The sequence below is a fragment of the Bos javanicus genome, chromosome 21 (genome assembly GCF_032452875.1).
Source record: "Bos javanicus breed banteng chromosome 21, ARS-OSU_banteng_1.0, whole genome shotgun sequence".
NCBI lineage: Eukaryota > Metazoa > Chordata > Mammalia > Artiodactyla > Bovidae > Bos > Bos javanicus.
In genome coordinates, this window is record NC_083888.1 from 30,547,810 (window position 1) to 30,569,747 (window position 21,938).

Sequence of the window (21,938 nt, forward strand, 5' to 3'; positions counted from 1 at the left end):
CTTGAACCTCCCTCCCGTCTCCCACCCCATCCCACCCCTCCAGGTTGTCACGGAGCACTGGGCTGAGCTCCCAGTGTCACACAGCAGATTCCCACTGGCTCTCTATTTTACATACGGTGTGTATATGCTTCCATGCTACTCTGTCAATTCGCCCCACCCTCCCCTTCCCACACCATGTCCACAAGTCTGTTCCTGAAGTCTGTGCTGGAATGCTTTTAGTAACGCTGTGTGATTCTGGTGTTCTGTTTTCCTAAGGCATAGTTAGCTTTGGCTAACAGGATTAACTGTTTGAATTTGATCTTCAGTAACTTTGTTTCTGAATTCTATGGTCATCTGCAGGCACAACTGCATTGTAATTTATCAAAAGTGAATTTAGTTTTTTAAAGAATGACTCTAATGTAGGCTTTATAAATACACCCAAGATATTTTTCTAGAATCCTCTTGTTGTTCGCTTACAAGAGAATGTTAGTGAACTTAACAGCAATAATGTCTCAGGTGTTATGCATTATACATCAGATATATGTCTAGTATTTAATAATATGCTTAATTCCTTAAAAACAAAATTTGCTCCAAACATTGTTATAGAAAAATAACTCACTAGGTCCTTATTTAATTTTTAAAATGCAAGAATTAAACTATGAATACATTTTATTAATGTGTTATTGAACTGGTGTTCTTTTCAAAATATTTCAGTCTTGTCACTATTCTTTATTTCTCTTGTGTAATATTTTTAAAGGTATGACTATAATAACGACTTTTTATAATTGAATTTACTTTTAATAGTTGCATTAAAATTATATGAATTTTCTCACAGGTACAGAAAACAAACTAGAGGTTACCAGTGGTGAAAGGGAAAAAGGGGGCAAGGCAGGCCAGGGGATTAAGAGGTACAGGTTACTATATGTAAAAATGCTATCAGGATATATTGTACAGCACAGGAAATATTTTTTTAAATGTGTATCTTTTTGGCTGTGCCAGGTCTTCATTACTTTCTTAGTTTCAGAGAGCAGGGGTGCTCTTTGTTGTGGAGCACAGGCTCCAGGGCATGCTGCCTCAGTAGCTGTGGAGCATGGGCTTAGTTGCTCCTCAGAAAGTGAATCTTCCCGGACTGGGGATTGAACCCCTGTCCCCTGCATCAGCAGACGGATTCCTATCCACTGTGCCACCAGAGAAGTCCCTAGCTGATATTTTACAATAACTTAAATGGAGTATAATCTATAAAAATTTTGAATGACTATTGTATACCTGAAACTAATATTATATTGTAAATAAAAAGAAAATACAATAGTACCTAACATAAAATATGTATATGAATTCTAATCTCGAAAACTTTGTTAAATGGAAAAATTTCTAGCACGTGTGGTAAGCAGATGGAATTAATCTGGTAAAATACTAGCCCTCTCCGTCAAAGGGACATTGACATATGTTTCTAATAAACTTAAAAAAAAATTTTACTCAAGTATAGTTGATTTACAATGTTGTATTAATCTATAAACTTTTAATACTTGTGAAACATAAAGTTTCTATTTGATGTAAGTATCTAGTTAAATTAGTTTATAAGGTGAAGCCATCAAAGGAGTCTTAAAAAATACAGATATTAGGTAATAGTATGGATTGAGATAGGATTTATTTATTTGGCCAATCAGTGCAGCATGTGGGACCTTAAATCCCCGACCAGGACTCAAACCCACACTCCCTGCATTGGAAGTTCAGAGTCTTAACCATTGGACCACCAGGGAAGTCCCTCGACTGTATTTAATGAGTGTCTGCAAAGTGTTGTACAGCAGGGTCAGGGCACCTTCCATGAGACCAGTAAAGGGGGTTTATTTTCAAGGAAAAAACTTGAAAGTAGAGAAGCTGTAGGGTTTTATAATCCTCTAAATTTTACATTATCCTGAAACTTCGGTGCACAGTTCCTATAGAAGACTCTGTGCTTCATAGCAGGGGCTAAGGAAGCCCATGGTCAAGGACATGGCCTGTTGAGTAGGACCCTCTGGTGCTCAGGGCCTGGTCTCAGCCTGCGCTTTCCTTGAGGTCACTCACACCTGCTGAGCCAGCTCTCTGCTTGGGCTGCAAAAACGGGGAGGGAATGCGCTCTCTGCTGGCAGATCTGAACTCATGTTATTGTTGTTCGGTTGCTAAGTCATGTCCGACTCTTGGTGACTCCATGGACTGCAGAATGCCAGGCTCCTCTGTCCTCCACTATCTCCTGGAGTTTGCTCAAATTCATGTCCATTGAGTTGGTGATGCCATCCAACCATCTCATCCTCTGCCATCCCCTTCTCCTTTTGCCTTTAGTCTTTCCCAGTATCAGGATCTTTTCTAATGAGTCAGTTCTTCGCATCAGGTGGCCAAAGTATTGTAGTTTCAGCTTCAGCATCAGTCCTTCCAATGAATATTCGGGGTTGATTTCCTTTAGGATTGACCGGTTTGATCTGAACTCATGAGCTTAGGTTAAAATGGTCCCTAGGAAATCCAGAACTAAATAAAGCAAGTGAGGCGAGGAAGAAGATTAACAGCTGTTGAATGTATATTATTCTGAACCAACTTTTCATTTGTCATGAGATTAACTTCAGGCTGGATTGTCTTTAAAAATTAAAACAAACACTCCTGGGCCAGAATAATTAATAGAAATAACTATATATAGTAAGAATTAAAAATATTTTTAAAGTTTATTGTAAGATATGCAAGTACTATATTTTATTAAAAATTGATTAAAATAAGCCACTTGTATTATAAGTTGACGTGTAAATTTACAAATTGTGTCTTAATTATTTAACATTGGTTTTTGTTTTTTTTTTGGTACAGGTTGTTGAAGATTGGAAATTCATAGCCCAGGTTCTTGATCGGATGTTTCTGTGGACTTTTCTTCTGGTTTCAGTTGTTGGATCTCTTGGGCTTTTTGTTCCTGTTATCTATAAATGGGCAAATATAATAGTACCAATTCATATTGGAAATGAAAATAAGTGACACTTTCCAAGGGGTTGTAGTAGGAATTTAGTTAAAAGGCACATATTTCTTATGGCACCTATGAATTACAAAAATGTAAATTGTGTTTCAAATTTGATGCAACCAGCATCAGTTTATCTCAATAGATTGCCCATTAAAATATTTAGCTGCATGACTGAAGTAGTAACTGAGTGAATAATATTTGATCTTCTAAAAATAATAGCACAAAATATTATCTAAACTGAACTAATAAAAATCTAATGTTTGTATCCTGGCAAATAATTCTACTTTGTAATCAGCAGTGAAGTTCATCTTTTGACTGTGCTGGAAAATCCTGTTGTATTTGAAGACTGATTTCATTTGGTAAAAGTACACATTTAAAAATTCTCTCTGTCCTGTATTTACTGCATAACAGCTACAGTATACTGTTGTTTTAAATAAGCTGGCTACTTGGTATGATAATGATTGAATATGATGCAGCTTTTTTATAACCAGTATTTTTAAAAAATGAAAAATGGGAATTGGGAATTCCTTTAAGGCTTACTTTATTTTGTAGATGCTGAAACTAAACAATTATTAACTATTTTTACAGCTTACCTTCCATTATCAGGTCATACAATAGACAATTCCTATGGACATGCAGTATAGCATATCCCTAACATTATTTCAATTCTCTTGTCTACTTTTTGCACAATTAATAGGACCACCTTTTTATATAAATTCTGGTAGCATCTTTTGATCCTTGACCTTAGAAGTGTCCACTACAACTAAGTGAATCCCATTTTAAGAACACGTCTGTGTATACTACTGAATTGTTCTGTGAGAAAACCATCTTCTAATATTAAAGGTGATATTCTAATTATGTATAAGCACACTGTTACATACCTGTGATGTTTCAGTTTTACCTCTTTCCTTCCAAAAATTACAGTACAGTAGTAGAATATTAGAGTTGTGAGGGCCTTTAGATGTAATCTAGTCTTAGCCTATTACTACTTATTCAGTATAGTATCATGTATCGCAGGTAGACAAGTTAAAATTTCATCTCTAAATTTTCCTGATTCAGCTATGACCAGGAGGAAAATACTGATAGAAATCTTGCATTCAATTTAGAGTTCTTAGCTCTTGACACAACAGATACCTTATTTATTTTTAGTAAGCAACAGGTCTAAGTTCAAGTCAACACTCTTTGGAAGGCAGAGGGGATCCTATCTAATTTGCATTTTATTGTAGGCAGGTGTTTAGTGCTATTTAATGAGTGACAGTCTCCTGATTTGATGAGTTTAAATAAGTCTGCTGGTTGTCACAGCTTGTCTATATCCCCGATCCTTCTTCTTATATCTCCACTACCCTTACTTTAAAAAGTGGAAGTCATTCAGTCGCGTCCGACTCTTTGGGACCCCATGGACTGACTATACAGTCCATGAGATTCTCCACACCAGAATACTGGAGTGGGTAGCCTTTCCCTTCTCCAGGGGATCTTCCCAAACTCAGGTCTCCTGCATTGCAGGTGAATTCTTTACCAGCTGAGCCACCAAGGAAGCCCAGGAATACTGGAGTGGTACCCTATCCCTTCTCCAGTGGATATTCCTGTCCCAGGAATCGAACTGGGGTCTCCTGCATTGCAGGTGGATTCTTTACCAGCTGAGCCACCATGGAAGCCTTACTTTAAAAATTTACATGTAAATACATTTTATAGAAATCTCTTTTAGCTTATTGAAACATGAGTCACGGTGGGCTGCAATTTTGTCAGTTTTGTTTTTGCATAGGAAAAACATCATAATGACTAGTGAGAAGATTAAAACAGTCTCTGTAAATCATCATCTTTTGCCAGTACTCAGATTCAGAAGTAGAGTATGGGATATGCTCTGTTTAATAATTTATCTAAAGCAATGGTTCTCAACCAGGGGCAGTTTTGTCTCTGAGGGGACACTTAAAATCCTTGGAGACATCTTTGGTCATTGTACCTGGCAAGGGGTGGGGTTATGTTATTGGCATCTAGTGGGTAGGGGCCAGGGTGCTACTAAAGATCCTACAGTGTACAGGACAGATCTGCCCCTCAACACAGAATTAATCTGGCCCCAAATGTTACCAGTCCTAAGGGTGAGAAATCCTGTTCTGAAGGCTCATTAACAACGAATGTGTGGCTAAGAATAATCTCTCTCCAGTTCAGTTTAGTTCAGTCACTCAGTCGTGTCCGACTCTTTGTGACCCCATGAATCGCAGCACGCCCGGCCTCCCTGTCCATCACCAATTCCCAGAGTTCACCCAAACTCATGTGCATCGAGTCGGTGATGCCATCCAGCCATCTCATCCTCTGTCGTCCCCTTCTCCTCCTGCCCCCAATCCCTCCCAGCATCAGGGTCTTTTCCAGTGAGTCAACTCTTCGCATGAGGTGGCCAAAGTATTGGAGTTTCAGCCTCAGCATCAGCCTTTCCAATGAACACCCAGGACTGATCTCCTTTAGGATGGAATGGATGGATATAATCTCTCTTAATCATTTAGAATTATGCAAGATAAATAAGGCTATCCAAAATGAGGGCATGGTCCTAGGACTCTTGAAAAACAGTAAAAATAAAAAAAAAGTGCATGGTAAGAAATGATAGTAGTGAGGTCTTGCTGAAATGATATAAACTTCAAGGAGATCATGAGCTAAATAAGAAAACCATTGTGAAATCTGTTGTGATACTGAACCAGACAATTCTTCCCATTTCTGAACAGCAAGGTTTTTCTTTTTTCTCATCCAGCTATGTCTCCACCACTAAAAAAAAAACCCCTACAGTTTCTGTAATTAGTCCATTTTTACATGGTCCATAGCACAGCATGCTACTTATCACTGTAGAAGAATTATACTTTGACATTTTTTTTACCTAATCCAAAGGCTGGTTAAATGTTCATTTACCTATAATACTCTTGACATTTTTCTTGTGTGAATCTTTTTTTTTTAACAAAAGTCAAGACAACTGGATAATAAGTAAGCTTTGAAATGCCAAAAGCAAAGCCAGTAGTGTGATGATAGGAACCTCTATTAAGAAAAAGCTTACATGTTAAGACCTAAAACAATTAAGCTCTCAGAAGAAAACAGGACAAATGCTTTATGACATTAGATTTGGCAGTGGTTTCTTGGATATGACACAAAAAAGCACAGGTAAGAAATGAAAAAACAGACAAAGTGGACTTCTTGAAAATTTTAAAAATTTGTGCATCAGAAGATACTATCAACAGTAATGAAGACAACCCACAGAATGGGAGAAAATATTTGCAAATCATGTATCTGATAAAGGATTAATATCCAGAATATAAAGAGAACTCCTAAAACTTAAAAAACAACCCAATTCAAAAATGGGCAAAGATCTTGAAGAGACATTCCTCCAAAGCAGACACAAGAATGGCCACTAAACACATGAAGAATGCTCAAAATTACTAATAATTAGAGAAATGCAAATCAAAACTACAATGAGATACCGCTTCACAACCGGTAGGTTTGCTATTGTCAAAAAAAAACCCAGAAAACGATAAGTACGATGAGGATGTAGAGAAACTCGTGCGTTGTTGATGGGAATGTAAAACGGCACAGCCCTGGTGGAAAACAGAATGGCAGTTCCTCAAAAAATTAAAAATAGAATTAACAAATGATCGAACAATTCCACTTCTCGGTATATCCCTAAAAGAACTGAAAGCAAGGTACAGAAGAGAGATTTGTACACCCATGTTCGTAGCAGCATTATCCACAACCGGTAAAACCTGGGAGCGACCCAAGTGTCCATCAACAGATAAATGGACAATAAAATGTGTATACTTGCAACTGAGTATTATTTAGCCTTAAAAAGTAAGGAAATTCTGCAATATGCTACAACACGGATGAACCTTTAGGGACATTCTGCAACATGAAACAGGCCAGTCACAAAAAGACAAATATTGTGTGATTGCACTTACATGAGTACTTAGCTTAGTCAAAATCATAAAGACAAAGTATTATGATGGTTGCTGGGGAGAGGGGAGAATGGGGGGTGATTGTTTAACTGGTCTAGAGTTGGGTGGGATGGTGGTGATGGTTACATAACAATGTGAATATATTTACCACTGAACTGTGGACTTAAACGTGGTTTAGATGATAAATTTTATGCTGTGTACTTTACAATGAAAACTAAAAAGTGAGCCCCCTCTCCCTCAACGCCCACAAATAACCTCATAAATAACACACAGTTTAGTTCTTACGCGTCGTCCCTGGTCATCAAGGGTTGTAGAAACAATCCTGCCGTCCCTAAAATGCACACCAGGATAAAAACCCACAGAAAAATACGATCAATCACCATGGCAACATATTTCCAATCGTCTTGAATCTGAAAGACAAAAACAAAAATCATGAGAGGAAAAAATAAAGCAGGAAGGAAAAGGCAAACTGAACATATTTTCAACAAATATTTAATAAATGGGTTTCAAGAGGAGAAGAAACCATTCTGCTGCCAACATGCAAGAAAACTTTTTTTTCCTAATTAATGTAGTCTGAGGAAATCTCCCTTCTCACATTTCTCTTTATGTACTAGAGAAACAAGAATAAAGTGTCATATTAAATGCTTTAAAATCAGAAATTTCTTTTTTTAAAGATTTTTTTTGATGGGAACCATTTTTAAAGTTTTTATTGGATTTGTTACAATATTGCTTCCGTTTTATGTTTTGGTTTTCTGGCCGGGAGGCATGTGGGGTCTTAGGTCCCTGACCAGAGATCGAACCTGCACCCCCTGCCCTGGAAGGTGAAGCCTTAACCACTGGACCGCCAGGGAACTCCCATAAATAAGAAATTTCTTAATATATACATAACCCATTTCCCCCACCCCCCCAAATTGAATTCTAATTTATAAAGTTAGTTAAACCAGTTATTTGACTTATACTTCTGTGGGAGGATTCTGGGCCCTTGTTAGAATAGCTAAAGCAATCCAACATCATTTACCATTATTTCAAAGTACTAGCTCTTATCCAGTTTTAGATTCTAATTTCCTTTTAACATCTGTTTCAAAAATGAAACAAGCACACCAGGGCAAGCCCCTCATCACTCTTTCTCTCACACAGTCCCCCTGTCCACAATACCCAACTAGCCAACTATCATCTTCAATTATAAGGCCAAAGTATCAGGGAATTCTGTATAATTATAGGACAGGTTCAAAGTCAGAAACAATTGCTGACAATAAAGTAAAAGATGGAAGAAAGAGCGAGTCTAATTGTATATAATAGAGCTTCAAATTCTGGCTTGAAATAGGAAGGAGAACTGCACATTAATTATACTCCTAGACAACTCAGAAAGCAAGGAAACCATAATTGGATTGAGAAAAAGAGAACCCATGAATCAACTGATTTTTTAAGAAATAATCACATAATAAAGAGGCAGCATGTGATTTTGTAATTTAATTAAGTGGACTGAGATGGGGCTGGGAGACCAAGATTCTATTTCACCATTAGGAACTTGAGTCAATGCATCCTCTCGATGACACTGAGAAGTCAAAGGATTAGAACTATAATGCCCTGTTTGCCACAAGGTACTTTATTCAAATCCCTAAGACTGGTTTGTAAAAGCTTCAAGTATAAAATAGACCCTGTAATTTCTACTAACCCCGCTACTGGCTAAACCTCCTAAGGCTCTAGGAAGCAGTGGGGTGGAAAAAGCAAGACTTGTTACAATTCCCAGCTCTGCTGCTTTCTAGGTGTGAGAATCTGGTTCAAATATGTGACCTCGCTTAGCCTCAGTTTCCTCATTGGTAAATCAGGGATAAGAACAGTACCTACTTCAGAGAGTTGTTACGAAGATTAAATGAAATACGTGCCTGGCACAGGGTCCTTAATGAATAATACCAATTGATATTCATGCTGATTTTAAAAATGAGGCATTATAAATCTCCCTCTGACAGCATTTCACATGGTTTAGCCTGGTGAAGAAAGAGTGAACTCGGGTCTTACACATAATACAAAGAGTGCTGCAAAGAGATCTGGGGGAAAATTAACTGTATGTCTGACTCTGGGTATTTCGGCACAATGCTATTGGCTGTTCTCTGGAAACTTTGGCACCGATGATGCGTGAACAGGTAGATGCGTGTTAGGCAGAATGGTAACCTGGCCCAAGTGCCTGGTGTCATCCCTCAGCCCATCCCCGGAGATATCCCAGAAAAGAGACTGCAGTAAAGACGGTCAGAAACACGCACGGGTGTGGCTTGGTGAGTGTGAGCATGAGCGTGGGGTTGGAGGAGGAGGGTCTTGTTAGAAGGAAGAACTGGAGAGGGATTGATTGTGCTCTTCTCCCCCAACCCTGTGCCTCCTTCCAGCCTGCTACTCCTGGCCCAGACAGGCAGGTGGGGCCACTTGTGAGCAAAGTGGAGCCGGGAAGAGAGAGGAGAAAAGGTGCCCACTGACTGGCGGGGCCTGAGACGTCCCGCCTCACTCCCCACATCAAAGATGAAACCACCACAGCGGAGTGAAAGGGACGAGGAGGAGATCTTGAGGGACAAGGTGACAGAAGAATAAAAAGAGAGCACACGGCTTTCAATCAGCAAAAGAAGTTTCATGTTTCTAAAGCACGACAAGAACCGGGGCAAAAAAAAAAGTAAATGCAAAACATGAAATAAGATGCCCGAAATTTAACCCTCGGAAATCAGTAATTACAATACATATAAATAAATCGTTGATCAAAAGTCAGACTCTGGTTGGAATGAATGAAGTAACAGATATACATACATCTATAGATATATCTCTGTATCTATATCTCAACCAAACAAGTGCCTCAGGCTTATGAGCTCAGAAGGTCATGGCTCTGATCTGTGCACGCCTCCAAGACCTCAAGAGCAACTCATGCAATGGAACCAGTCTTGAAGGATCAGCTGTCAAAACCGTCAAACGAAAGTATTAACAGGAGACCCACAAGCTCCCTGACTAGTTTTCTAATTTGGAACCCAATCCTACCTTAACTCTGAATTTAGAGTGTTAGTGAAACTCCTCACAAGTGTGAGCAAGTAAGGGGCACCAACACAGCTCGAGAAGAGCCAAGGCAGGGGACACGGTGACACTCCTGTCCCTGTGGGGCCTGGTGTGTCCAGGGACAGTCATTCACAGGCTCCCAGCACCCTCACGAGATGGCTCTGGGAGAACTGGGCCTGTTTGGTTTGAATTCCTAGGAGGTCAGGACAGGTAAAACCAGCCAAGTTGGAGCCGGGGAATTAGGAAATTAAAACATCTCTGGGAAATTATGTACACAGCAGTGTGTCAGTCACACAGTAAGATAGAAAAAGGAATCCTTCCGACAGCCCAACTCCCCAGAGCACTGAGTAGGCATCTTTATTCTAACACCTGCCACCCTTTCACAAACAGCAATCCACTGCCCTGTGGTCCAGATTTCTGCATTCTCTGGAAAAACAATGGGACCACATCACCAGATGACCAGAGGTGAGCAGTGGCTGCCTCATGAGATGAACCATGTGCCTCTAGTTGCGAGCAGCCAAACACATAAGTGTAAAGCTTCCCCATCATTAATACCTATCACTATTTCTAACCGAAGATTTTTGGAGGAAATAGAAGTCCACCCAATTATCACTCCAAAGAAGTGATGATTTTAAAAGTAGATAAATGTTAGAGAGTATCTGCAAAAGTGCTTAGTGTTAGACCAACAAGAGGTTTTCACTAATCATGTACTCAATGTCCAACAATTGCTTCAACAGAATCTGAAGGCAGGCCTGGCCTTTTGGCTAAATTTCTGACATCATCGGGCGGCTGCGCATTGTTACAGTCACAAGATGGGCACAGAGTTGCTCGGATGGGTGGGGTGAGGAGATAGGGCCACTGTCTCTGTCTCCCTCCTGTCTCATCCACTCCTATTAATATGCCATTCACAGCTGAAAGAGGGGATCTAGACATTCCCTACCAACATTAATTACCTCCAGGGCATCAGGAAATGAAATTATCTAGTAATTAGCTCTCTGCTAATAAGCAACTTAAGGCAGAGCATAATAACCTTGGGGGTAAACAGAGTGGGAGCAGCCAAACACGTAACGCTTCCCCATCATTAATACCTATCACTAGTTCTAAAATAAGATTTTTGGACAAAATAGAAGTCCACCCAATGAAAAAACCATGGGCAAGCGTGTGAATAGATATTTCACAAAAGAAGATATCCAAATGGCCCATAAGCATATGAAAAGGAGACCCATTCATTACTCAACCAGGACATGCTAATTAAAACATCAAGTGATGCCACTTCACCCCGCTGGCGAGGAGAGGCGGCAGCTGGGGACTCGCAAACGTCGCCAGTGGGTGTGTCAATCGGCTTAAACATTTTGGAAACCTGACAGTATCCACTTAAGTGGAAAATACATCTCTGCAGTGAGCCAGCAGTGCCGTCCTTAGGTGTGTATCCAGGAGAAACGAACGTATGTATTCACCCAAAGATATGTATAAGAACATTTAGAGCCGCTTTATTCACAATAGCCCCAACCTGGAAACACCCAACAATTGTAGATGGAATTAATAAACAGAAGGCGGTGTTGTCTTATTGCAGAATACTACACAGCAGTAACAAGCCCAAAGGATGAACCTCAGACGTTTTGTACATTTTGTTGAAAGAAATAAGTCAAATATGAAAGAGGTTATGCAATGCTACTTATATGAATTTCAAGAGTAAGTAAAATCAGGGACTTGCCTGGTAGTCCAGTGACTAAGAGTCCACTCTCCCAATGCAGGGGGCCCAGGTTCAATCCTTGGTCAGGGAACTAGATCCTGTATGCCACAACTAAAAGCTAGTGCAGCCAATAAGTTTTAAAACATTTTCTAAAGAATAGGTAAAATTAATGGAAAAGAGGCCAGGCTCAGCGGCTACTAAGGAGGGAGGGAGTGGGGTACTGACTGCGAGGGGCACGAGGGAGCTTTCTGGGCACTGGAAATGTTCTATGTCTTTATCTAGATCATGGTTCCACGAGTGTACACATAATGTAATAATTCACTGAACTGTATGCACACTTAAGACACGTGTACCTTATGTAAATTACACCTACAGGGGGATAGGGGGACACAATCAGTCAAGTTTAAAACGTCAGCTCAGCTAATCAATACTAATTGTAGGTCATCTGGTCTCATTCCCTCTTCCAGCCTACCTCCTAATCCATTCTCTCTTGGCATTAGGAGTTCCTATGGCCTAAACGGCTGGCAGCCCAGGAGCTAAATGCAAGGCACTACATACAACCTTTATCATCCCATTTTACAGAAGACAAGACAGGCTCACACAAGTGAGGCAACACATCCAGGGATATGTAACTGGTACATGGAAGAGCAGGTCTGAAAACAGCTCACTGATGCCAGTGAGTTAAGTCTAATTCCTTAACCCCACCCTAAGCCTTGTCCACAAAGAACCAATAAATGTTTGTTGAATGAGTGAATGCTAATGTAATAACAGACACAGCCTTACCTCTTTGGCTTCATTTTGTGCTTTCATATTTTCAGCAATATACTTGACACTTTGGATAGCTTCTTTGATTTCCGGTGACAGAGCAGAGAGGGACAGCACAGCGTCAACAGACTCAGAACTGGAGCTTCTCGTGAGGTTGGCACTGAAATTGGAGATTTTTGCCCTGCGATGGTGGCAGTAGCCGCACAGCCCGTCCTGGCAGGGGTAGCCTTCCTTGCAGACCTTGGACTCTATGCGGCTGAAGCAATTCAGGTTTGAGAGCTCAGCGCTATAGAAGGGTCTTGGCCTCTGAGTGTTGCCCTCGTTGCTTGCTGGCCTGGTCATGAACATGACCCTGGGAAGCAAGTTCAAGAATATGGTCTTCACCCATGCGGGCATCGTGTGGGTGGTCGGGGTCCTGTAGTGCACGTTGAGCACGAAGACGGTGATGACGATGGACAAGGTTACAAAGATCATGGTGAAGAGCAGGTACTCGCCGATCAGGGGAATCACCAGTGAGGTGGACGGGATGGTCTCGGTGATCACCAGGAGAAACACGGTCAAGGAGAGGAGCACCGAGATGCAGAGGGTCACCTTCTCACCGCAGTCGGAAGGCAGGTAGAAGACGAGCACAGTCAGGAAGGAGATGAGCAGGCAGGGGATGATGAGGTTGATGGTGTAGAACAGGGGCAGGCGCCGGATGTAGAGCGAGTAGGTGATGTCCGGGTAGATCTCCTCGCAGCAGTTGTACTTGATGTCGTGCTTGTAGCCAGGGGCTTTGATGATGGCCCACTCGCCGCTCTCCCAGTAGTCCTTGAGGTTCATGGAGGAGCCGATCAGGACCAGGTCGATTTTTGCCTTGTCGTAGGACCAGGAACCGAACTTCATGGTGCAGTTCTGGTAATCAAACGGGAAGTAGGTCACGTCGATTTTGCATGAGCTCTTAAAGATGGCTGGGGGGATCCAAGTCACTTCCCCCGTGTACTTGAGTAAAGCTTTGGTCTTGTCGTCCACTTGGAAATCCCCAACAGCACTGTGAAAACAAACGGGAGGTGTGTGGCACACATGTGGTCATCTAGTCCAGCCTCTCACACTGCCAGCTGGTAAACAGCAAGTGGCGACTTGTAAAACTGCAGAATGTAAGTGTTCAAAGGGCTATAAAAAGTCTCCCAGGCCACCATTCCATTTACCAATGGGGATACTGAGGCCCAGGACCCCCCACCCACAGACAGTCTGACACACTCATCATCATTCTCCCCAACCCAGGCCATGTCACTGGTTCATTCCACACCATACAACTCCCTACTTGAAACTTATCGAGTGTGTGCATGCTCAGTCGCTTCAGTTGTGTTCGACTCTGCAACCCTGTGCACTGTAGCCCGCCAGGCTCTTCTGTCCATGGAATTCTCCGGGCAAGAATACTGGAGTGGGTTGCCATTCCCTCCTCTTGGAGATCTTCCCGACCCAGGGATCCAACCCACATCTCGTGCATCACAGGTGGATTCTTTACCCACTGAGCCACCTGGGAAGCCCTGATATTTACTGAGATACTCCAAATGCGAGGGAGTTTTCTCCTTTAATTAATAAAAGAAATTAATGAACGTGGCCGTTTGGAGGCAGGTGTTCAGGTCCCTATAGTTTAGTCCTTGTAATGCCGCCTCCTTCTGTCCTCAATTGGGTGTGCAATATGTGTACACCCATGCATGCAGAGCACACCCTGGACCTCCAAGGGCTGTGGAGTCCACCGTGGGCACCCACTCCCATTAAACTGAGCCCTGTTAGATGGGTCTATTACCAGGCCCTGTCTCTGGATTCTGGTTCTCCGGTTCACCACACTCCCCCATTCTTCCCTGCACTGTTCTAGAAAGAATAATCACATTTTCTGATTCCTTGTCTTTTAAACCCAGCACAGCAGGTTCCTTTGCCTTCTGTGTCCCTATCCTTCCCCATTTCTCCCCCACGCTCCTTCTCCCTTAGCTACATCCACCCTGACTTCCTCTCTAGGCAGAGATATATATTATTCTTAGAGTTGGCTTGCTGGCATTTATCAGCTGGCTTGTGCAGTGGAAGATTTGCTGTCGACCAACTCAATACCCTGTCCAGTCTCGCATCTGAGAGTGAAGCCAGCCAGTCCTCAAAACAATGGCTTTGCCCAGTGAAGGCTCTTGATGTTTCCCTGGGTCAGCCAGCCTTTGACTGGTTTCTTAGAGTTGTGCATTTGAAGGCGTGCATGTCCTTCTAAAGGCAACAACTACCATACCAATTTGCCCAAAAAGCTGGGGGGAAAAAAAAGACAAACCTAAACATTTAGAGATATCCTGTCCGGTTGTTATTGGATACCATTGTGTGAAGACAGAAGGGAAGTGTCTGCGGCCTGTCTCCTTGCTGGTCTCTGGCCCTCCCACCCTCCCATGTTCTGTTGAGCAGGACAGTCATTACATGTGGAACTTGATGTCAAACCCATTAAGCCCTTTACTCCAGCTGGACTGTCCCAAAGGTGCCCTGCGTTTATATGTTCTCAGCCCCACTTTATCATACTGGGCCCTCGATTCCCCAGAAGATGATTCCTGACCCCAGGAAGAAAGGAGGAGGGGTATGAGAAGTGGGGGGGTAGGGACCCACGCAATCCCAAGTGGACTTGACCACGTGGGGCAGGGAGGAGCTCTGGGAGGCTGGCCTACACTCCATGGAGGGCTGAAAGGACCCCTGGGAAGGCAGAAGCCTCCGGAACAACTTTCCTTAAGGCATCCTGGATCAACAAAATGGACCTTCAGAGCCCAGGCACTAGTCCAAGAGTTGGCAAGCTATGGCCCACTGGCTTGGCCCCTATTTCTGTGAATAAATTTTTATTGGTGCACACACCCATACACATTTGTGGCCTATTGTCTGCAAATATTAAGTGACAAGGACAGGGCTATATCGCCATGACAGAGGCTGTAAGGCCTCCAAAGCCTAAAATACTACCTGGTCTTTCAGAGAAAATCTTGATGATCCCTGCTCCGGTCTAAGCCCCTCATTTCCTTGAAAAGGAAACGGAAGGTCAGAGAGCAGGACTGCTTGCTCAGGGTCCCACAGAGTTTGTGGCAGAGCCTTGAACGCTCGGAACTTGAGTCTGGCCTTTTGGACACACACTTGAGGACTCACTGCCCACATCACCAGCAGAACTAGGTTACGTGGAACCCTATGAAGCTCAGATGTGAGAGTGTGGGGTCAAACACCGCCACCAGTGGTTCCTGCATGGGCTGCATGTGAACTCATGATTGTGGCGTGTGGGATCTAGTTCCCTGACCAGGGATCGAACTCAGGCCCCCTGCATTGGGACTGCAGAGTCTCAGCCACTGGACCACCAGGGAAGTCCCTACACAGAGCATTTTAATGCTTCAAGGGGACTACTGGAGGAGGGAACTCCCAAGCGGGTGACACAGAGTTGCGCTCTTACCCACAAAGGCTGTAAACAAAGACAGCAAAGACGGATAGATTGGACCCCTTATTAACATACTGTAAGAAAAATATGAAAAGTAATTGAATAACATGCAAGCACACAAAAATACAGCCACAGAACAGATGAAACGGATAACCTGACATTACAAATTAACCTATAAAAGCAACCTTTAGAGACTTTGAAAGAGCAGCGTAAATTAGAGACAGAAAAGGTAAGAATCTGGGTAAGCGACAGGAGTTCAATAAAGAACAGATGAAACGCAGGAAAGAATAGGAAAAAAGAAATTTTAAAAATCATTTCAGAAATAAAGACTAAAACATAACAACAAGCAGACACCATGGACAGTGTAGTGATTGAAACAAAAAGAGAAAGGAGAAAAATGTAAATCAAAAAGAGATAAAAGAATTTGAGAAAAAATAACAGAGAATATAGGTAAAGAAGTTGTAATTTATGTGAAAAAGGAGTTCCTGGAGAGATAAAGCAATAGAACAAAACAATCTTAAAAACTCTAATTCATAAAAAATTTACTGGAATAAAAGAAGTCTTATTATGTATATGATACAGAGTGAAACAACTAGATTTTAAAGGTAAATGAAAAATATCTTTGGGTTACTCAAGAAAAAGCTGGGTATGCATCCCAGCTGACTATGCATCCTAATGTTTCAGGATAGCCCTGGTTTATTTCTGTGGTCCAGGCACACTTATTAATAGAGTCCCTTTTCTCTCCCCAAAGTCACCAGATTATACAAGAAAAAGAAAATTAGATTGGCAATCGTTTTTGACAGCAATACTTCATACTAGAACATGAGTCAGCATTTTTAAGATTTTCATGGAAGGAAAATGTGAACCAAGGATTTTATATCAGCAAAATGACAAAAATATTACCTAAAAAGGGTACTGTGAGTTCTGAACGTGTGAGAACTTAGGGTATATGGTGTCCATGAACAATTTCTGAGGATTCTACTAGAGAACGAACTTCAGAAAACAAAAAACCATAGAAGAAACTGGCATAAGAAGGTAAAAGGTGTTTCTAGTGTGTTGAGATGAAACTTTCACCTGAGGTTTAGAGAAACTGAAGTTTTAGTTAGGAGAGAGGAGCTGGATGATTTTCTCTAAATGTTATTTTCAGCTTCAGATTCCAAGGAAATTCCTTTTGATATTTGTTCCTCTCCACATCTGCTTTGAAACATTTCACTACATCTCTCATTACTGTTAAAAGCATACATCCCTAAAGCACCCCAGCTGTTCACCCAAGACTGCCAGCAAGAAAACAGCTATGACTTTCAAATCATAAGATTAAAAGCTGTGCCCACTTTAATTCTATCTCAGGAAAAATTCTCACCACCCTGCCCAGCTCCCTAAGAGCCTCTGGACCAGGAGATTCGTAGGATGCCTCACATTCTGCAAACCAGTTAATTTATCCCCTGTCCCAGTTCTTTAAGTGCCAATTTACAAGTTGCATGAAAGAAATATGAATGCTGTCTTTTCTTGGGAAAGCAATAAATAAAACATGGAGCATCTTTGGAATGGATAAAGGACTCCTTCTTTTAGTTCTTTTAGCCCATGACTAGAAAGTGGGATTCAGCTCCTCTAGTCCCAATACTAATAGTAAAACATATTAATTTGTACTAATCTGGCAGACATACCTAAACATAGAACACTTTAAAATCAGATTCGACTAATTCTATATCAAGTGTTTTGCTGAAAAATGCTCACTGCTTTTTTCAAGACACTATAACTCCAGAGATAAGCACAGGTGCAAACATGAAGTTTTGCAATACCCAGAGAATAAACTAGTACATACTGTAAAATATCCATTAAAATTCTGTGTGTCTGAGATGGCTGGATGGCATCACTGACTGGACGGACATGAGTCTGAGTGAACTCTGGGAGTAGGTGATGGACAGGGAGACCTGGCGTGCTGTGATTCATGGGGTCGCAACGAGTCAGACACGACTGAGCGACTGAACTGAACTGAACAGAGGTTAAATGCGCAAAGTGTCAGGTTGGCATGTAAAGAGAGGCTGGTTTTGGAGGTGCCAGGATGTACAGGTTCAGACCAGCTGGAAAAGAACCTTTGAAAGTGAGAAAGAAGCAGGGCTTCCTGCCACTGGTGGGCAAAGGCGTACGTACAGCATCAGGCTGGGAGGGGAGCATCAGTTAGTTGAGTAGAAGAATGAAGCTTTCCCATGCCCTAACCATAGGGCCTGGTGGGACCTGACTTTCAGGGAGGTTCAGCTCCTGCCTTGGTGACCAATGCCCACTCCCATGTATCTCCTTCTTTGCCCTTCCTCTCTCTCACTGTATGTTTTGATATTATAACTCATGCCTGGCTTCCCTGATGTCTGGCAAACTCCTAGAGGCAAGAGGAGTGGTGGTTATTAATGTTTTGTGCCACCTTATCTCAACAACAACGGGATATGATTCTGACTTAAAGATGAGTTTTTAGCATGAGGAAAGGGAAGAGGGCTCTCAGGCACCACGTAACACCTGGCATATAGGAGATGCCCAATAAACACCTGTGGAATGAATCAGATGAATGAAGCCCTCTTGGCAAAGGTCTCAGGACGCCTAGGCTGTAAAGCACAGAAGGCCAAGGACCCCGGTCCAGGCTGACAGCCCCAAGAGGGTCGGGGCCACCCGGCACCTTACTTGTTGTACAGTACAATGTCTGGCTTCCAGATCTTCTGCGCAGGGACGCGCATGAACTCGGCCCCGTCGTAGTCGGACGGGTTCCACTTCAGCTTGTAGTCGTTCCAGATCTGGGGGGAGGAGGCGGAGAAGGACCAGCGTGGTTTTACTTCTCTTGACACCACCCATCTTGGTGACCTCCCACCTCTGCCACACATCGCAGAGCCATCTCCGTGAAGACCACACTGGCCCAGTTCCTCCTGTGGGTGCTAGTCACGGGGATAGCACTGGGCTGGTGCTGGCTGCCGGGAGCCACTGCCTCCATGGTTGGGGCAAGCCCAGCCCCCAACAATGAGTTAGGACCATTAGGGCTTTCTCCAGTCACTTCCAGTGCTAGGTCCAGGTCCATGCCTTATGCTCCTGCTGTTTACATTCCTGAAACGGCTCAGATATGCCATGAAGCCCTAATAACAGAGTGCTAATGACACAGAGAATCCCCTTTCTATCTCCAAGTTGAGCAGGGTTGGCCTCTGAAGGGTTCTGGGGAAGGAACCATAATCCCACCAGGACCCAAGAAGTATCTGGGTGCAGAGGCTGGGAGAGCTGAGTCCTGAGTGCCTAAGGAGAGAAAGGACCTTAGGCTGTGGTCAAGGGGCATCTGTGCCACAGAGCGCTCACAGAAGGCTGCTCAGCTGACCGGCCAGTTGGCTGGACTGGTGGAAGAATCAGCCTTAGGTCAGTGGGTTATCTGTCCATGTCTGCACAGAGCTCCCTGGGGAGGACATGTGGGAGCCGATTTCTTTGGTCTCAATCTGAACAAGAAAATCCAGAACCCCAGCTCCCACCCTCCCAACTACAACGGCATATGATTCTGACTTAAGCATGAGTTTTTAGCAAGAGAAAGGGAAAGAGGTGTCTCAGGCAGCACCCTAGAGTCAGAGGTCAGGGCTCTAGGCCTGGGTCTGCGCCATTTTGTGTGAGCATGTGGGGCGGGGCAGGGTCTCTCTCTCTTTCCAGGCTTCAGTCTATTGTCTGTGACTTGAGGGGCTGGACCCTGCAGTCCTTCCAGGAGGGTGTAGGGCACTGCATGTGACCCCAAGCCCAGGAAGAGACAGACCAGCTAGTCAGTGGACCCCATCTAGGTCCACATCTAGGCCCTTTGTTCTCGTTCAGGGATAGCAAATAAAATAGTCACCACCAGGGGGCAGCAGTGCTCAGGGTCTGGTCACTTACTTGCTTGAGCCACAGGTTAGTCTCCATGATCTGGTTTACTTCATCCTAGACAGAGAGATTAAAGTAGATGGTGAATTACAAAAACAAGGCTGGTTCTGGGAAAGGCTCTTCCAGAAGCTCCATCCCCCACGGCCACGGCTTGTGGCTCTGACACTCACCACCTTCACCAGCTGAGACATGGACACCTCAAACTGGATGATGACCGGGTCAGACACATTGGCCACTGGCCGGATGATCTCGTTGTAATCTTCAAACAGGCGCTCAAACAGGCGATGCTCTGCGTCGGACGTGCTGGCCACTGAGGGAAGTAGCCCCGTCAGATCCTGGGGTAGTCATCACTTTCCCCCTCCCCAGGAACATCACGTACCCACAGCCTCCCCTCCACCTGCTGGGGGTACTCTCTGGAACTCCAGACTTTCAGACCAGTCCCGCTCCTTCAAGTTTACAGACGAGAAAACTGAGGCCCAAGACAGAAGGGATTCCATCAGATCACACACATTCGGTGAGAAGCACAGTGGTTACAAGCACAAGCTCTGAATTCGGATAGATCTGGTGCAAATCCTGACAGACTGCCTGGCAGTGATGTGAACTGAGGCAAGTGGCTTGACCTCTCAGTGCTGGCATGTGGTAAGAGCTCAAGAACCATCATCTCTGTTATTACAGGGCAGGGGCGATACAAGTGAAGTCTGCCAGGGCACAGCCACAATGGAGAGATGACCAGTCCACTCCCAAGGCAGGGGCACCCCAGGGTCAGAGGGAGACTGCAGCCCAGGACTGGGACTCTCCTCCTTCCCACCCAGGACCTTGCAGGGGTTTGGCCACCAAACGTCTTAGAAGCCGGGTGCCTACATGGCTCCCATGATCTCAGAGTGTGACCCACGGTCCCTGCTAATGATGTCTTCACATCTTGATCAAAGACTCTTCTCTCTCTGAAACCCCTGGCGACCCCCTTTGTTTATAGGCCACACCCCAGGCATTCTGAGTCAGCTGTCTTTTGCTTCTCGCTTACAGTTCTGGGAGAAATCTGGGGATGGGGATGAGGGGAATCCTTGGTGAAGTTCAGCTCAACTTCTCCAGGGATTTTGACTGCCCTCCCCGCTCCGCCCCGCAGATAAAGACTGGGCCACAGTCAGGAGCTCCGTGTGGAGCGGACGGCGCTCTGTGTAGTGGGGGCCTCAGCCCCGGAAGGCAGGATCAGCGTTCTGAGTGCATGGTCACAACGTCGTCTCCCAACCGACATCCAGCCCAGCTGCAGGGACTGCCGTCAGCCCTGCCAAATCCCTCGCCCCCTCGTATCTACCACCCCTCGCAGGACACTCACAAAGTTTTCTGGCGTCGTCGGGTCTGGGCCGGTATTTCCCTAACAGGCTCCTCTAAGCAACCTGGCGGAAGGCGGGGAGGCGCCAGCAGCGCCTGAGAGGCGAGGACAAAGAGGAGAGGCTGGCGCCCCGAAACGACTCCCCTCCGCCCCCAGGTGGCCTTGGTCAAGCCTTTAGCCCTCAGCTTCCCCATCTATTCGTAAAACGAGGAGGTGGGCGGGATGCGGAGAGTGGAACCCGCGGCCTGGGCGCGCCAGTGCGCCAAGCAGGACGACAGGCAGGGCTGGGACTCGAATCTGTAACCCCGGGCTGGGGAAGACAGGCCCCCGGTGCGGGCCCTCCCCGCGCCTCCGGGCCGCGCCCAGAAGACTCTCAAGAATGGGGGATTCGAGGGGGAAACACGCACGCACCCACCCACCTCGCCGCCGGGTCGGAGCCAGACCACACAGGGTGCAGGGCCCCGGCCACGACGCCCTTGTCCCCGCCTCTCCGCGCTGCGCTCGGGGCCGCAACCCCTACGGACCCTGGGTCCCGGCTCGGTCCTCCGGGTCTCCGTTGCCCCGCGCCCGTACCTGGCAGCAGAAGCAGAAGCAGCAGCGGCGCAGCCGGGAGCGGCGAGAGCTTCGCGGAGCGAACACCGCGCGGGTGGGCGCCCATAGCGGGTCGGCCCGCGGGCCGGAGGCTCCGCGCGGACGGGGCGGGCGGCCGGCGGCGGGCGGGGCGCAGCGGGGCCGAACAATCCGGAGCCAGCGGGGCGGTGGCGGAGACAGACTCGCGCGGCCAGGCGCGCAGCGCAGCCGCCCCGCTCAGAGTCCGACCGGGGCCCGGCGCGCTGAGCCCCGACTGCCCCACCCACAACCTTAGCGCCGCCCCGCCCGCCCCCGCGCGGTTCCGGAGCCTCTAACCCGAGAGAGGTGCGCCCGCTCCTGGAAGGTGGGCCCCCGGGCGC

At 44.9% G+C, this 21,938-nt stretch overlaps 2 protein-coding genes across 7 annotated transcripts in view; one reads left to right on the top strand and one right to left on the bottom strand.

Moving 5' to 3' along the window:
• The window catches only part of CHRNA5 (cholinergic receptor nicotinic alpha 5 subunit), a 28,481-nt gene extending 25,146 nt beyond the window's left edge, over nucleotides 1-3,335 (top strand). The window contains exon 6 of the mRNA XM_061394711.1: nucleotides 2,809-3,335. Coding sequence (XP_061250695.1) covers nucleotides 2,809-2,970 — 162 coding nt within the window. The 3' untranslated portion in view covers nucleotides 2,971-3,335. The remainder of the gene's footprint in view (nucleotides 1-2,808) is intronic.
• CHRNA3 (cholinergic receptor nicotinic alpha 3 subunit) lies at nucleotides 233-21,938 on the bottom strand. Of its 6 annotated transcripts, none has more exons than XM_061394705.1 (7): nucleotides 21,562-21,938; nucleotides 19,829-19,968; nucleotides 19,671-19,715; nucleotides 18,459-18,568; nucleotides 12,386-13,397; nucleotides 7,165-7,289; nucleotides 233-2,915 (listed from the first exon to the last, which is right to left on the bottom strand). In XM_061394705.1, exons 1-7 carry the CDS (start codon nucleotides 21,644-21,646, stop codon nucleotides 2,912-2,914), a joined length of 1,521 nt encoding a protein of 506 aa, XP_061250689.1. In that variant the 5' UTR covers nucleotides 21,647-21,938; the 3' UTR covers nucleotides 233-2,911. The 6 variants fall into 6 exon arrangements, with proteins under 6 accessions (XP_061250689.1, XP_061250690.1, XP_061250691.1 ...); XM_061394706.1 differs by having other exon boundaries at nucleotides 7,151-7,289; XM_061394707.1 differs by lacking the exon at nucleotides 21,562-21,938 and adding an exon at nucleotides 21,408-21,451.